General features: G+C 56.2%; 1 protein-coding gene across 3 annotated transcripts in view; it reads left to right on the forward strand.

Annotated features, from left to right (window-relative positions):
• The first annotated feature begins 8,971 nt into the window (after positions 1-8,971).
• The window catches only part of FRMD5 (FERM domain containing 5), a 76,723-nt gene continuing 71,033 nt past the window's right edge, over positions 8,972-14,661 (forward strand). For all 3 annotated transcript variants that reach the window (XM_068410280.1, XM_068410282.1, XM_068410281.1), the window contains exon 1: positions 8,972-9,073. In XM_068410280.1, coding sequence (XP_068266381.1) covers positions 8,972-9,073 — 102 coding nt within the window. The remainder of the gene's footprint in view (positions 9,074-14,661) is intronic.

The raw sequence follows: 14,661 nt of genomic DNA on the forward strand, positions 1-14,661 counted from the left end.
TCTGTCGGTCCATCCAGGTGTACGTTTGGGCTGGACCAGCCTCTCCTGCTCATGCTACGTGCAACCGAGTGGTGAGTGCTGATCCCCGGCAGCCCCCGTGCTGCTCAGCTCCTCTTTATTCTCCTCTCAAAGGCCAGAAAAGAGCTGCAGCCTTTGGGCTCTGGCTCAGGCCTGAAGACCCCATGTCCCCCAGCACCCAAGTGCAGGAGCCAGGATGTGCCCCCGCCTGGCTGGGTTGGAGGAGGCAGTGACAAGGCAGACCGAAGGGGGAGAGGAAAGCTCTCTGCGTCGTGACCCTGAGCAGTGTCGTGATAATGGCCCAGATCAATGGGCTTCTTGCATTTTGGAAACCAGTCACTACAGATGCCAGCTGCTTTCCTAAATATACTTCCACCAGGGTATCTTTTCCTTACGGGAACTACTTCCATTTCCCATGCACAATACTACTCTTTAATTTCTTTTCTGCAGCTCGGCACAGTCTCTGGCTCCCAGACAGCATTCAGAGATCCGCAGGGACAAGAGAATTTCATATTGACTCTAAATAAAAGGGTAACTTTACACATAGGGAAAAAAAAACCCAGACAAAGCAGAAGCAAAAACCCCAGGGTTTCCTGAAGTGGAAAGGAAGGTTTAATTTGTTACCCGGTGCCGCTGCGTAGCGCGAGAACAGCCCTGCTGCAGCACCACGAGGCTGCGTGAGCTTTCATCCTCCCCTGTCCTCCCCTGTGAGTAAAACCCCCTGAAATAAATCCTTTTCTTATAATTCATTAACCTTAAAAAGGATCCGTTTTGTGGAGAAAAGGGCATTTACTGCAATAACAAGTGGACATCATCGCTGCATCGATTTTCCAGGGTCTTATCAATAGAAGCAGTATTGACTCGGGCAGATGGAGGCTGTGCAGTAGCACGCTGGATTTACCTCGTTAGGCGCTAACGAAGGCCGGCATAGAGGATGGGGTGCTTTCAGAAGGGCAGAATGAAGCCAACGGCAGTGCTGGCAGAGCTGGCTGGCTGCATCCCCCCAGCCCACCCGTCGTTACCCCGGCTTGCTGCACACCCCGAAATGGTCAAATAATTTTGTGTCATCCAAATGCCACAATTTTTGAGGATCATCCATAGGGGCAGCAGCAGCTCAGCGCGTTCGCTGCCTTTCCCGGTGGGCCCGAACAGCTCCTGCAAATCTCTTTATCTCTTCCCCGCCGAAATGTGCAGTAAATGCAGGAGCCTCAGGAACGCAGGGGATTATCCGCTCCCTGCTGACGGCCTGATGACGTGTCCGCAAATGCACAAATTATCTGTGCAGCGACAATTGCCCCAAAATCTATATCTAAAATGAAGATAATAAGCAGTAAATATTCAACCCAGGCTGTTGAATTTTTAGATGGGGAAGCACCCCAGGAGCCCATTTTCTTCAGACAACAGCGTTCTACTGGAAATATTTTGAAGATAGTGATTTTAAACATATTTAAGAGAAAAATAAAAGCAAGTTAGGAAAAGCAATGCCCATTGCCTGAAACACTCATCATGCAAATGCATTTTCTTTACACGGTGCCCAAGCATGGGTCATTCTAGGAAGATATCAGAGGCTGACCAGCTCCCTCCCTCCCTTCCCTGGGCAAACACGGTTTTAAAGTCTCTTGGATTTGCACAATGTGTGTTTCAGTCTCGGAGCTTCACCCGTTCCTCCTTCCTTTGGAAAAATACTGAGCGTTGGATTCTCCGGCACGTCGGCAGGGCAGTGCCCGTCAGCAGCGCGGCGCGTCTCAGCCTGCGCGGGGATGGCAGGATGAGACCCGCGGGCTGGGAGCGCGCCCGGGCAGGCAGCTGTCATCCCGCATCCGTCTGCGGAGCCACCGCGGGGGCAGACGGCCCCTTCCCACCGAGGCTATGGAGATGTGTTGCAATTGGAAAGGAAGGTTCTGGAGCCCCGTTTCATGGAAATACTCCTGCGCTCAAGGTGGTGCGGCGGCGGCGACCGGACAGCCCGTCCTCCCCACCGTCCCTTGCTGTCCCTGCCCCGGGCGCTGCGGCCGTCCTGCCCTGCCCGCGGGGCAGCTCCGTGGGCAGAGGGACTCGGGGGTGTTTTGCCCATATGGGGAGCCTGTACGAGAGCCGAAGCGACAGCCCCTCCGCCTGCCACTGGGCGAATCAGGCAGAGTTCAAAGCAGAAATGCCATGAGTAGTTTAGATTAAATCCAAATTAAATCCAACGCTTGTCAAACCTTGTGCTATTAGGAGGAGCGGCTGGAGCAGAGTGCTCGGCTATTTGCTATTAATAGGGTCAGGCTGCTGCTGAGCAGACTCGCTCTGCCTCGGGGCAGCGCACCTCCCTGCCTGCCTCAAGGAAAGCGGCATTTTGGGAGGGTTCCCAGAGCCTCGTGTCCTGCCATCCCCTCGCAGAGGCTGGGGAGCAAGCTTGAGTTAACGCTGGAGGGTGAGCCGTGGTTTTTTCCGTGGGACACAGGCCAGCTTGGCTGCACTCTGTGCACAGCTCGGAGCCTGGCTCGGCTCAAACCGTGGCTGGCAGCCCACAGGCAGATGGGGCCCGTGGCGGTGGCAGCGGCTGCTCCTCTGTGGTTTGGAAAAACACAGAGTTCAGGCAGTTGTGGGGTTTTATTTGCAAGGGCTCATCAAGTGTCGCGCTATGGGGTGGCCTGTCTGGGTAAGGTGGGAAGAGTCACACCTGATACCTGCCCCCATCTCCCGGTGCCATCCTCGCTTGCTGACACCCCACCCATCACACCACGCACGGTGGGACCCAGGACCACGTGCTCGGCTTCTCCTGCTCCAGACCCAGCCCTACAGCTCCTGAACCCAGGGCTGGGCGGTCCCCACGTGCCTGCCTTGGCACCTGCTCTAAGTTAGTACCATCTTCCCCTGCAGTGAAAGGCCACCCAAATTCCTGCAGCGCCTGGGCCCTCCCAGACTTGGTACCCTCCCGCCCCTTTTGGCTGGTCTGAACGCTGGCTCTAGCATTGTGAGGGCTTTTCTTCTGCCTCTCAGCACCCAGTAACACCTGACAACGCCCGGGGAGCCCGGTCCTGGTCCCGGGGAGGCAGCAGGACGGGAGCCCTGCACAGACGAGGGTTCCCACAGCACTTAAAGGATGGGGCTTCAGCAGAGCTGAACAGTTAGGGTGCCCAAATCTTGCTGGGTTATGTGCCCAAGTCCATCAAGAGCCATTGAAAAGTAAGCATGTATTTACACTTAAACTCTTGTGTGCACATCAGGGACAGCATTAGCAAATTCAAGACCTCATGCCTGAAAATCAGGAGCCAGGGGTGCGGAGCCTGAGATGGAAAGCAAAGGACCCCAGGGCTGCTTTCCCTGCTGTCTTATTTCCGAGCCCTGCTGAGCACGCTCTGGCCCATATGCCTCCCATTTTCAAGCCTTCTTTTGCCATCAGGAGGGATAGATGATTTTTTTTTGACAGAGGCTGTGATTACTTCTTAGTCATGGAGAGCAAGAAGGGGGACTTTCAGAAAAATACCACTAAATATCACAAGGATCGTAAAAGAAATGACAAGCGCTGGCCATGATGCACAGTGGTGGGTCATGGCAAAATTTCACTGGGTGTGTTGGTGGGGACATGCGACCCCAGTAACACCTTTGGACCCTCCAGTTCACAGCACAGAGTCCTCAGACACAGACAGAGATACCCTTCGCTCTGCCTGTTGCAACATTGACAGAAACTGTCTGTAAATAGAATTATAGGAATATTTTTAATGGATTTCTGGGCTGGAGTCAGGCCTGTTCCCTATTTGTATTCCTTAGATGGAAACCAGAGCGTACCTTGCTAGCAAAAAACTGCCGAGAGCGTTTTTCAGTGTTACCTCCGTGAGGACCCAAGGAGACTGGAAGTTGTATTTGCACTTTTAAGGGCTGGTGATGTAAGTGTCTGCCAAGCCAGTGACTCAGAAAGAGGAGAATATCCTGCGTGCCCCATCCAGCCAGTCACAAGCAGAGTGCCTCCAGTCTGGAGTCTCTGCCGCCAGCGCGTGGAGCAAAGCTTTTCCTGACATGCTTATGATTAGCTCTGCAAGCAGGGGAAGAAGTCAGAGCGATTGTGTGCTGTGGATTGCTGACGGGAACAGCCACGCTTGGTGCTGTCTCTCTCCTTCACAAGCGCCTTCGTCTACGAGGGGAGACGCGGTGGTGCCGCGGGCGCGATGCGGGGAGCAGGGACTGAGCTCCCCACCACGAGGGGCTCGGCCGTAAAGAGCTCCCTAAGGAAAGTGAAGGGATCCAGGGGTGAAGAGCCTTAAAGTGCTCTTTAGGACCAAACAAAGGCTGATAACTTTGAGCCCACAGGGAACTGCATAAAAGGTGCAGGCTCTGCACCTTCCCCACCCCGAGAGCTGCTCTGCATCCCTGCAGCTCAGGGAGGACTGAGAAGGTCTGTGTGGCCGACTACTGCGACCTGCCTAGCAGCACAGGCTCTAGAATTACTCCCTGACATAGTTGCCTCAAGCCAAAAATTGCGTGCTAGGACTGAAGGAGACCTCTGCCTAATGAGCCTGTCCCTGGATGTCAGCAGTAATTAATGCGCATCACCCTGCAGGTTCCCACCTCCTCCGAACAGGCTGAAGTCTTATCCTCTGGTTGTAATTGCAAATTATGGCTAAAATTTTAAATGCCTGGGAGTCGGGAAGCTGGATGCTATGGCCTGTTCACCCGTGGGTACATGTGGGGCGGTTGCTGGGACGGTTCTAGCCCCTTCTTCCCCTCCTGGCCCTCTTACAGTTGACTTCCATCCTCACCACCCTTTTCTCCTCCCTCATCCCCTTTTCTTCCCTTTCTCTTTCATTCCGAGTCTCCTCCTTTCCTCACCTGTCTTTGCCTCCTTCTTCTCTCTTCAGCTCAGCATGAAACACCCTCCAGGAGCGTGGTGGGGGATGATCAGCCCTTGTGGCACAACCCGTGTTGGTTACCAGAGTGTTTATAATTCTTCATTATTGTGGAAAAATACTGTCTGAGGAATATACGGGCATTGATTCCAGATTCAGAGCAGGGGAATGTAAGGGAACCCCGGCACGCAGCAGGCTGGTTGAGCCTCTTTTGGGAAGAGGTTAAGTCTTCTTTTCTAAAACTTTTCATCAACAAAAAATAATTAAGGGATAACAGAGAATTTGGTCTTCAGTTTCTCTCTCTTGTGTATAGAAAACCGAGAGCAAGTGTGAATGGGTGAATCGATGCCTGCTCCACGCTGCAGGTAGCCTGGGAGAGCAGAGGAGGGACTGGGAGTTCAGCTGGTTGGGAAATACAGCGATAAGGCTGACAGCACTGTTGACTCTTTAAATTGTGGGCAAACCCTGTGAGCTGGGCCCCGTCTTGACATCTCGTCTGGATGGTGCTGGGCTCGTGCTGGAGCTCAGTTGATAAGGACAGGCTGCAGCTAACCAAGAAGTGCCAGTTAAAGCAGAGGTCCATATTTTGGTCATCTTGAGCACAATAATAGTTATTACTTACAAACATTAGCATCATTTAGAGATGAACAGCCATCCTTTAACGCTGTGCAGGTCAGAGTGGGGGGCTCCAGCCACGGCCAGGGCCAGGCGCCGGGGCAGCCCCCCGCGGGCAGGTCTCCGCTGCCAGCTCTGCCTTCGGAACCCCCAGGGTTTGTTCTCTGTGCCTCGTGTACCACTGCGCCCGCTCCCAAAGCTACAGCTAGTTGGGGGTGATAAATTAGAGTGGATGATAAAAATGTGGATTATGGATGGTGAGTAGATAATGCGTGACATTTTCTATTGAAATACCTGAGACAGGTAGAGCGATGCATTGCTTTTGAATTTAAGGCAGTTATTGCATCTTTGCTTCTGTTAATGTTAAATATTCAGACAGCTGAGGACTTCCCAGACATCACTTGAACAGAATCACAGAATCAAGGAGGTTGGAAGAGCCCTCTGGGATCATCGAGTCCAACCATTGCCCTGACACCACCATGGCAACTAGACCAGGGCACTAAGGGCCATGCACCAGACTGGGTTGGTGTTGACTTTGTCAATGCACCATCTATTATTGCACCAAAGAAGTGCAAAGCGATACATGTAATTGGCTGTTTATGCTTTGAGATAGATCAGAGATATATTAGATATCAGAGATCAACCAGCCTGACCGTGCCGGTTGAACAGGCGTGTTCGAGCCAGCGCCCAAGCCAGCCCAGCAAGAGAATTTGTAGGATTTACTGTGTTAATTATTAAAAAGAAAAAAAAAAAGCACATTACTCATCAAAACTGCATTCTTGTCGATGAAAGCTGGGGAGCAGAGAGCATTGTGATAAAGGCATCTCCCAGCCTTTGATGCACTCGGTGGAAACCTTTTCAGGTAGTTTGAGAGGGGAGCGTGGAGCTGCCCTCACATGTCTGGCTCCAGCAACGCGCCCTGTTCTGAGGATGAGTTGAGGGGGATGAACTCGGCCAAGGGGCTCCTGCATTGCCTCAGCGAGGGTCTTTTTAAAAAAAAAAATGCGCTTTCTCTGCCGAAAACTGGAACCTCAGCAAAAGCGTTCCCTTGGTCGAGGACCCAAGTTAATAGGCGCGCCATGGCATGGGTGAGAAGCTCCGTGACAAAGCCGTGGCTGCTGTGGCATGAATGCTCTCTTCATTAAGCCGCTCAGCTGGCTCAGAAGCTTCTGTTCGTGGTGAAAGCAGCACCTGCTAATGCTGAGGATCCCATTCTTCATTAACAGTTCAGCTGGTTCGGAGGGGGAGCTCTGAGGCAGAGCAACAATTTATGCGGAGTGGGATCCATGACAAAGTGGCAGCTACTTTAGTGAATACAAGCATCTTTGTAAAAGCGCCCAGATGGTTCAGGAGCGAGGCCCGCTCTTTGTGAACAGCGCCGTTGTTGTTCTGGGCTCTGCATCACGCCTCCTAACAACGTGCCGGGCACGGCCCATCCTCCTGGGGAGCTGCAGAATTCGCTCGCCGTGGGCAGCGCGCACAGGCCGGGTCTCGGGGTTTGCCATCGCTTTCTCCAGCACAATAACACCCTCTCCAACATGTGGCCCATTGTCTGTGTCTCACTGCTGCAGCACCACTGCCTGAAACATCGTGTTCCCACTCTGTCATCTACATTAATTGGACATTTAGATTAATTGCCTATTGGATACTAAGATAACCGAGCCTGGTCCTCCTCTGTGGTCCCTCCACGAGCACAATCTGGTGGGCAGACGCAGTGTGGCCAGCCTGGCTGGGACAGGGAGGCAGGGGCTGGGAAAGACTCATCTCTTGTTACCCATCATGGGGACAGCTCCTGAACTGTGAGATCCCAAACAAAAGCGCCCGGGTCCCAGCCCTACACGCCAGAGTAGGGACAGTGTGTCAGGGATGCGAGAGCCCAAGAGCCACCAGTGCCTCGGAGCAGTTCTCCTTTCGAGCAGAGCTGGGAAGAGCTCAGCTGGAAGGGACGCTGCCCTGCAGCCAGGAGAGGTCTGGAAGGGTTGGTGGGGAGGGAGCCTGCGCTGCCTGGGGAAGGGCGAGGAACGTGGTTTTGTAAACCATCTTTCAGGCTGGGAAGGCAGGGAATGAGCAAAGCTGGAGCAGAGATAATACGGGGACCAGTTAGGCGGCTGCACAGCTCGAGTCTAAGGCTGGGGCTCCTGGAGGGAGGCCGGGAGCTGCACTGCGGCCTGGGAATGCAGCTGGGGGGGATGAAGGCGAGTCTGCAGGCAAAGATGAGCTGAGTCAGGCAGGCGCAGCGGGGACAGGGCCTGTGGTGCAGTGGGATGGGCCGGAGGCAGCTTAACGCAGACCCTCACTGTGGCCTGTTTGGTTCGGGCATTTGTCAGCATCGTCATTTGGGGTGGCGGTGGGAGGGCTGCTGAACCCCCCTGTGCAGGGTGGCCGTGGACAGAGTGTGACACCCAGGCGGGGAATGGCCAGGGCCAGAGGGGGGATCTGCAGCACTGCTGGCTGGGCTCCCGGCCCTGGGCGCTGCTGGTGCTGCCACCAGGTATTTCACTTCTCCGGAGCAGCCCCAACTGCATCCGAGCGAACACCGATCGCTTTGAGAGTCCATTTTGTCTAGTACCAGAGATTTAAAAGTTTCCTTCTGTAGCAAATGAACGCTAAGAGAGAAGCTCGTGCCCTGGGGACCACCTCAGCGCTTGGGCTGGCATACTGCTCTGCTCCCAGGGCCACGCTGGCTGACCCCGCCGTGGGAACACCAACCCGTTAACCCGAATCTGGCCCTGGGGAGAGGGCTGGGTGCACTGGGTGCTTCACTGGGTCGGGCTCGTTCACCTGCCGGCCCCGGGGGCACAGCCCCCGCTGTCACGGGATGGGAACGGCAGCTCCCCACCTCTCCACTCGGGCAGTCCGGGGCGAGGGTACACCCCAGCCTGCCTGACACCGCTTGCCACACGCAGCGCTCGCCCCAGCAGCGATGCTCCCAGTGCCGGCTGCCCCCGCAAACTGGGGGCTGCCCGCGCCGCCCTGCCCCGCTGCCCCCGCGCGGGGGGAGCCCCTCGGAGGGCGACAGGTTGCGGGCAGGAGGCGAGGACACCCGCAGCCGAGCCCCGCTGTCCCCGGGGACCCTCGCCGCCCCCTCCCGCCGGCCGCTGCCGCGCCGCCCCCCGCCCCTCCGCGCCCCTCCGCGCCCGCGGAGCCCCCCCCACGCGGGGCTGCCCAGCGCAGCGGCGGGGCCGCGCCGCCCCTGCCGCATTGGTTTGCGGCGGAGCCCGTCAGCGCCGCGGCGCCGAGATTGGCCCCCGCAGCCGGCGCCGGGCTCCCCCCCGGGCCTGCCTCCACCCCCCCCCGCCGCCGCCCGCCCTGCGCCGCGGCCCGGGCACGGGCACTGCGCTCCGCTCCGCGCTGCTCCGCCCGCAGCGGGGCCAGGGCCGGGCCGAGCCGGGCGGGGGGCTCGCCGCACCGCACCGCACCGCGCCGGCAGCGGGGATGTGAGCGGAGGCTCCGCCGGCAGCGCCCGCCGCTCCGCGCCCGCTCCGCGCCCCGCCGCCCGGCTCGGGAAGATGCTGAGCAGGTGGATGAGTGGCAGCAGCAGGAACCTGGACCGCGAGTACAACTGCACCGTGCGGCTGCTGGACGACAGCGAGTACACCTGCACCATCCAGGTCAGCGTCCCGCGGGCGCGGGCGGCCCCGGAGCCGCCAGACAAAAGGAGCGGAGCGGCGGGGGCGGCCCGCTCCTGCCCCGCCGCCGCGAACAAAGGCGGCCCCCCCGCGCCCGCCGCCCCCCGGCTCTCGGGAGGTGACCGGGGCGTCGCTGCGGGAGACGGGACCGCGGCTGCCGGCGGAGCGGGGCCCCGGGGCAGAGCCCCCCGCCTGCGAGACCCCCGCCGCGGAGCCGTGCGGGGCTGGCGCGGAGAGCCGCTGCCCGCCCCCGGCGCGGGGATGCCCGCAGCCCCCGGAGCGGGGCAGGGGCAGCCCGGCACGGCCGCCCCGGCACCGGGGGTAGCCCCGGCCGTGCCCCGCGGTGCTCGCCCTCCTCTGCCGGCTGCGGCGGCTCGGCGCATCGCGGGGAGGACTCCGGGGCGAAGTAAAGTACCGGGGATGCTCCGGGGCGGGGATGGGCTCTCCCCGGTCCCCGCCGCATCCCGGGGTGCCCCGGGCAGCCTCCCTCATTAGCGCGCAGCTCTGCCCTAATGAGCAGTCGCGTTCGGCAGCGGTCCGGAGCGGCGGGGACGGGGGGTGCGCATCTGCCGCGGCCCGTGTGCCGGGCGGGGCAGGACCAGCACCGGGACCGGGACCTGGACCCAGACCCAGACCCGTGGCCGTCGCCCCCCGCCCGGTTGCTGTCGGGGGCTGCGCGGGGCCATCGCTCGGCGCTTGTAAAAACCAGCAAACCACGCTCGCTGCGTCCCCTGCAACTGGTGAGGTCCCGGGACCTGGTGACTGGGGGCTCAGAGGAGCCTCCCTGGCTCCGGCGGCTTTGACTCTTCATCCCTGCAATTACCATCATCCCTGCGAGGCAGCTCGCCGCAAACCTGCCCGCTGGAACACCCGCAGCTCTTCGTGCTGGTGTGAGCTGGCCTCAGCCCAGTCCGTGGGCGATGGAAAATTCAGGGCAGAGTTTTGAGTGCAGGTGACTCAACCCGTCGGTAGCAGCAGCTCCCACCTTCCAGCGGGGTCCCCCCGGTTCTCGCTGCCCTCCCAGGAGCAGCTTTGCATTTGCAGGCGGCACCACGCGTTACATGATGATGCTGAGGAGTGGGTGCCGAGGAGTGGGTGCCGAGGGGGGCTGCGGGCTGCGGGAGGCACCGTCGTTTTCGCTTAAATCGTCTAAAATAGATAAATAGGCTGTTTTATGCAAAAAAACGGCTGAAGAATGCTAATGCCGCTCCTTCCTCCCCCACCTGGGTTGTAAAGTGTGACCCAGTAAACAACCATCACGGCAGCCTCGGTGGTTTTGCATAAGCAAAACTAATTCATCTCTCAGAGGCTGTTTTTAATACCAATTAAATGGAAGGCTGTGGTTTGGGAGAGAAAGTGTGGGCAATGCAGTTCAGAAAAATCTGGATTTTCTGTCCTTAAGATAATTTAACAAGGTGTCGTCATTTTGCATGTCTTTTGTTTCTTTTTTTAAGAGAAAATACTACTTGATCATGTATGTCAGTGGCTTATTTTATGTTCAGCATAGTAAATAGTGAATCCTGGTATTTAGTATGCGTGACCTAAGGTAGAAAGAATTCGCTCCTATTTCCCTCACAATGAAGGTTACCCCACTTGAATATTTGTTTTCTGTTGCTTTCATGCTGCCTTATAAGCCAAGGATTTACAGTCCGTGCCCAATTAAAGCGTAATAGGTGGAATGTATAATGTCTCGCAAGTGAGGAAGCCCGTCCCCATACGGGCTGCGAGCAGTGAGTGAGTTTTGAAGGTCATTCCCTCACGAGTGCAGATATTTCACGTCTTGCCGAGCTCCGTCGTGTTTCCTCACCCAGGCTCTTTCTGCGCCTCTTGTTTCTAATTGATGTATTTCTATTTTTACTTAAATATGGAGAAACCATCCAAAGCCTAAGTCATCCTTCTCAGTCGTGGTGCTGTTCATCACGGCGCACGTCTGGGGAGCGAAGCTGCTCGCTGGAAGTTGGTGCCGGGTGGTTTTGCTGCTGTAGCCGTGTGTTCGTGCCGCTCGCCCGGCAGCGTGTGGGGCTGTGGATGGGCCTTTAGCCCTCCCTCACTTGTGGCCCATCTGACGTGTCATCTGGCGTCTCCATTGCTGGGGAAGAGAAGGAAGCTCTGAGGCAGAGCTGATTTTAAGAGGTCATATTTATGTTTCAGATAATGGCACTGGTTAAACCTGTCAACAAAATTAACCTCTGGCTGTGCCCATAAAGGTGTGTGAGTACGGGTTTGGTGCTGCTAGATAACACCTGGACATTCTCTTTCTAAATAAAGCCTTTTCTGTTTGATTGCCCGAAGTTTACTGTGGTAATATTCCCACGTTGAACTAATGGTTCATTTTCTGAGCTTGGATGAATCCTTCCTCTCTTTTGCCCTGATTTTCACTCCCGAGCAGCCCATCCGAGCAGGCGGAGGACCCTGGAGGGCTCGTCCCTGGGTCCCCCGGCCCTGGTGGGCTCAGGGATGGTGTTGGGGGGACAGAGCTTCTGCAGGCAGTGCAGTGGGTTGGGGCTGCTGGGTCGGCACCTCCGTAAGCAGTTTTGTTTGGGTTTTTTTTTTGTATATTCTAGTAGTTTGCTGGTTTGGGATGGACATTGTCCCAGCATCCATCTCCGCTGGCCCCAGGGGATGGACTGTGTCTGCTGGCGAGCAGGGCTGCGGGTCCGGGCCACTTGCCAGGACTTGAGGGCTCCCATCCTGAACATGATGACGTTGGGCTTTCTTGACTCAGAAAAGCTGCTGTTTTAGTAATGTTACAGGCCACGGAGGCACCTTTCAAAGCCCTAAAGGCAGAGGTTTGCAGCGTAGGGACCATGAGATGTGAGAAGGCATCAATGCCCATTAATGCTGCATCCCTTGGCGTTGTGCTGGGTGCTGGCCATGGGTGCTGGGGACCCGCTCCCGTGGGTGTCACTGCCCTGAGACGCATCCCCGGGGAGCGGCTGGGCTGGCAGAGAGGGGCAGCCATTCCCGAAGGCATTTTGTCTCCATGGCACGGGTCTGGTCTAGCGGTGTATTTAATTCCTATTTACCCCCTTGTGCTCCGTGGCTCCCACCCAGCGCGGGCAGCGTGCCAGCGAGGAGCCCTGTGGCCGCGGGCGGGAGAAAGCCAGCCGTGAGGGAACGGAGCGACGCTCTTGCGCTGCGGTTTTGCTGTGACTGAGCCGCTTGTCTGAGGAAATGGTTTAAATTCTTCACTGTGGTGTCAGTGGTGGTATAAAAGGCTTGAAATAATTAATGATTTGCCATTGCTCGATGCGTCAAGCATTTTCCTGAAAAGACAGTGGCGTTTTGTTTCAGACCTCACTGGTACTACAAGAATGTGGAGACGTGAGAAAATAAACACAAAAATGCAGTTTCTTAGTTTCAGAGTGTAAGAAGTTTCTTGCCTAAGACTGGAAATAAATGAAAACGAGCTCTTGACTGTGCTCCTGGACAAACTCCATGTTTTCCACATGAAGCACAAAGTTCATTAGGAGACCTGACAGGATCATTAATAACAGGCAGTCAACACAAAGGGGAACCTTGGGTTTTTGCAGCGCTGGCTACTGTGAAGGTTATTTGTTCATTATCTTTTTATCTTCTGAGGGTTTCCAATTGCTTTTGCTGGGAAATAGGTGAGCCGACGGCTGCTCGCGCAGCGGGGGCTCTGTCTGAAGTCCTGAGCACAGGTGACGTGTCCTGCGCCGGAGGCTGCTCCCCGCTGCCGACAGCGCCCGCAGCCACGAGCCTTCGTGCCGCGAAGTTCACGTCTGCTCCCGGAGCCTTCCCCTGTGTCCCGCAGCCTGAACCACTGCGGCATCGCCAGCGCGTTGTGGGAGCGAGGAGAAGTCCTGGCCCTCGAGAAGTCCATCAGCAAAGTCTCTGGGCTGCAGCGGGTGCCGGATCGCCCCTCCGAGCCTGCGGGTCCCCGTGGTGGTGGAAGCCACACTGCGAGGTTTCTTTGGCCGGTTTGCTGTTGACTCTATTCAAGGGAATGTTTTTATTTGCAGTGTTGGAGATGTATTTGTGACAGAAACCTGTCGTTCTCGCTGGGCTAAATCCCAGCAGAGCTGCCCGCTGTCAGGGCCCGTCATTCCCTGCTCACACATTCACATACAGACGGTTCGTGGGCTCGGAAGAAAACTGCCCGAAATGGACAATGTTTGACGACAAAGTAACAGCCAAAGCTGGGAGTTTCTTGCATTTCATCTCCTTTTCCCTTTTAAATTAATTTCCAAGTATATGATTTTAAATACAAAGGATACAAAAGTCAGCTCAGGAAAACATCCACTAAATGTCCACTGAAAAAACAGTGACTATTTACTCGCATCTTAATGGGAGGCAGAAACACAAGTTGTTATGGAAAATATTTCTAGTGCTGCTATTTCTTCCCGGGCTGAAATGTCTGTTTTCTGTTAACTTTTCATACCTGTTTTACAACGTTACCTGCTGTGAAACTGCGGGCTGTCCCCCTCGGAGGAGCCAGCTTCCCTGAAAGAACTACTTTGCTGATCACTTACCCATGTAAGATGTTGGAGACAAGTGTAGATACGTGCACACGCACGGTAATACCGTTGTAGAAAGCTGTGTGCAACGGCATCATGAAAGAAGGAATTTTCTGCTTCTGTCATGTAAAAATTAGGTAATGCACAGTAGGAGGCTTTTTTAAGCTGCCTGGGGAATATTAAAAGTGCCTTGAGCAGCCCATTTATTTTTAATTTTTGACTCACTCCTCGGGAGCTCAAAGGGATCGTGAATGACGTCTGTGGGCACACTCCAGCAAAGCCGAGCCGTGCACGATGCTTCGGTTTGCCCCGTACAAGACTGGAGGCACCGAACGTGTCTGTGATCCCTCTCTGTTGACCTGGCAGATCTGGTTTTTGCCTGAAGCCTTGCAGGTTGGCTTCTTCTGGAAGCCATGTATGAAGATGGGCAAAGACTGTGCAGCGAGCAGGACCCTCCCTGAGATGCCGTCAGTGGTAGTGGGCAAGGTCCTGATGGAGATGCCATCAGTCTGTGGGAGCTCCTCCACAGCTCGCGGAGGGCGGGTGTCCTCTCCGGGGTGTGTAGCATCATGTGTGAAGGGGGTTCCTGAGCACGGGTCGGGGCACTGGGAATGGCCTCTGCCTGCGCAGCGGTGGCTGAATTTGGCATCAATGGGAAGCAGAGGCCTTGTTGGCTTGGGGGTAGCTACTCAAGAGCTGACAGACACTTGGTCCTACGTGTTGGAGCATGGCGTATGCTTATCTTTGTCTCACACTACATGAGGTGGGGGTTTGCCAGTGGGAAAAACCAAACCCTGTGATACCCTCGACACTTCAGCCTTCTGGGGGGCTTGTAGGAACATCACGTACCCCGTGGTGAGCACAGTTTGTGCAGGACTGATGGGAATCCCGACCTGACATGCGTGTGCTCCCACCGAAACGGGAGCAATCCCTCTGCCTCTGTCTCCGTGTAGGGGCTGGCGTTGGCGAGCAAACCCCCCAAAACCACCGCACTCCTGGTTTCCAAGCGGCGGAGGAAGCGCGGCGCCTCAGTCCCTTGTTAGCAGCGATGGCACATTACTGGAACGAACAGATTTGCCGTGCGAGAAG

The sequence above is a fragment of the Nyctibius grandis genome, chromosome 11 (assembly GCF_013368605.1).
Source record: "Nyctibius grandis isolate bNycGra1 chromosome 11, bNycGra1.pri, whole genome shotgun sequence".
Classification (NCBI taxonomy): domain Eukaryota; kingdom Metazoa; phylum Chordata; class Aves; order Nyctibiiformes; family Nyctibiidae; genus Nyctibius; species Nyctibius grandis.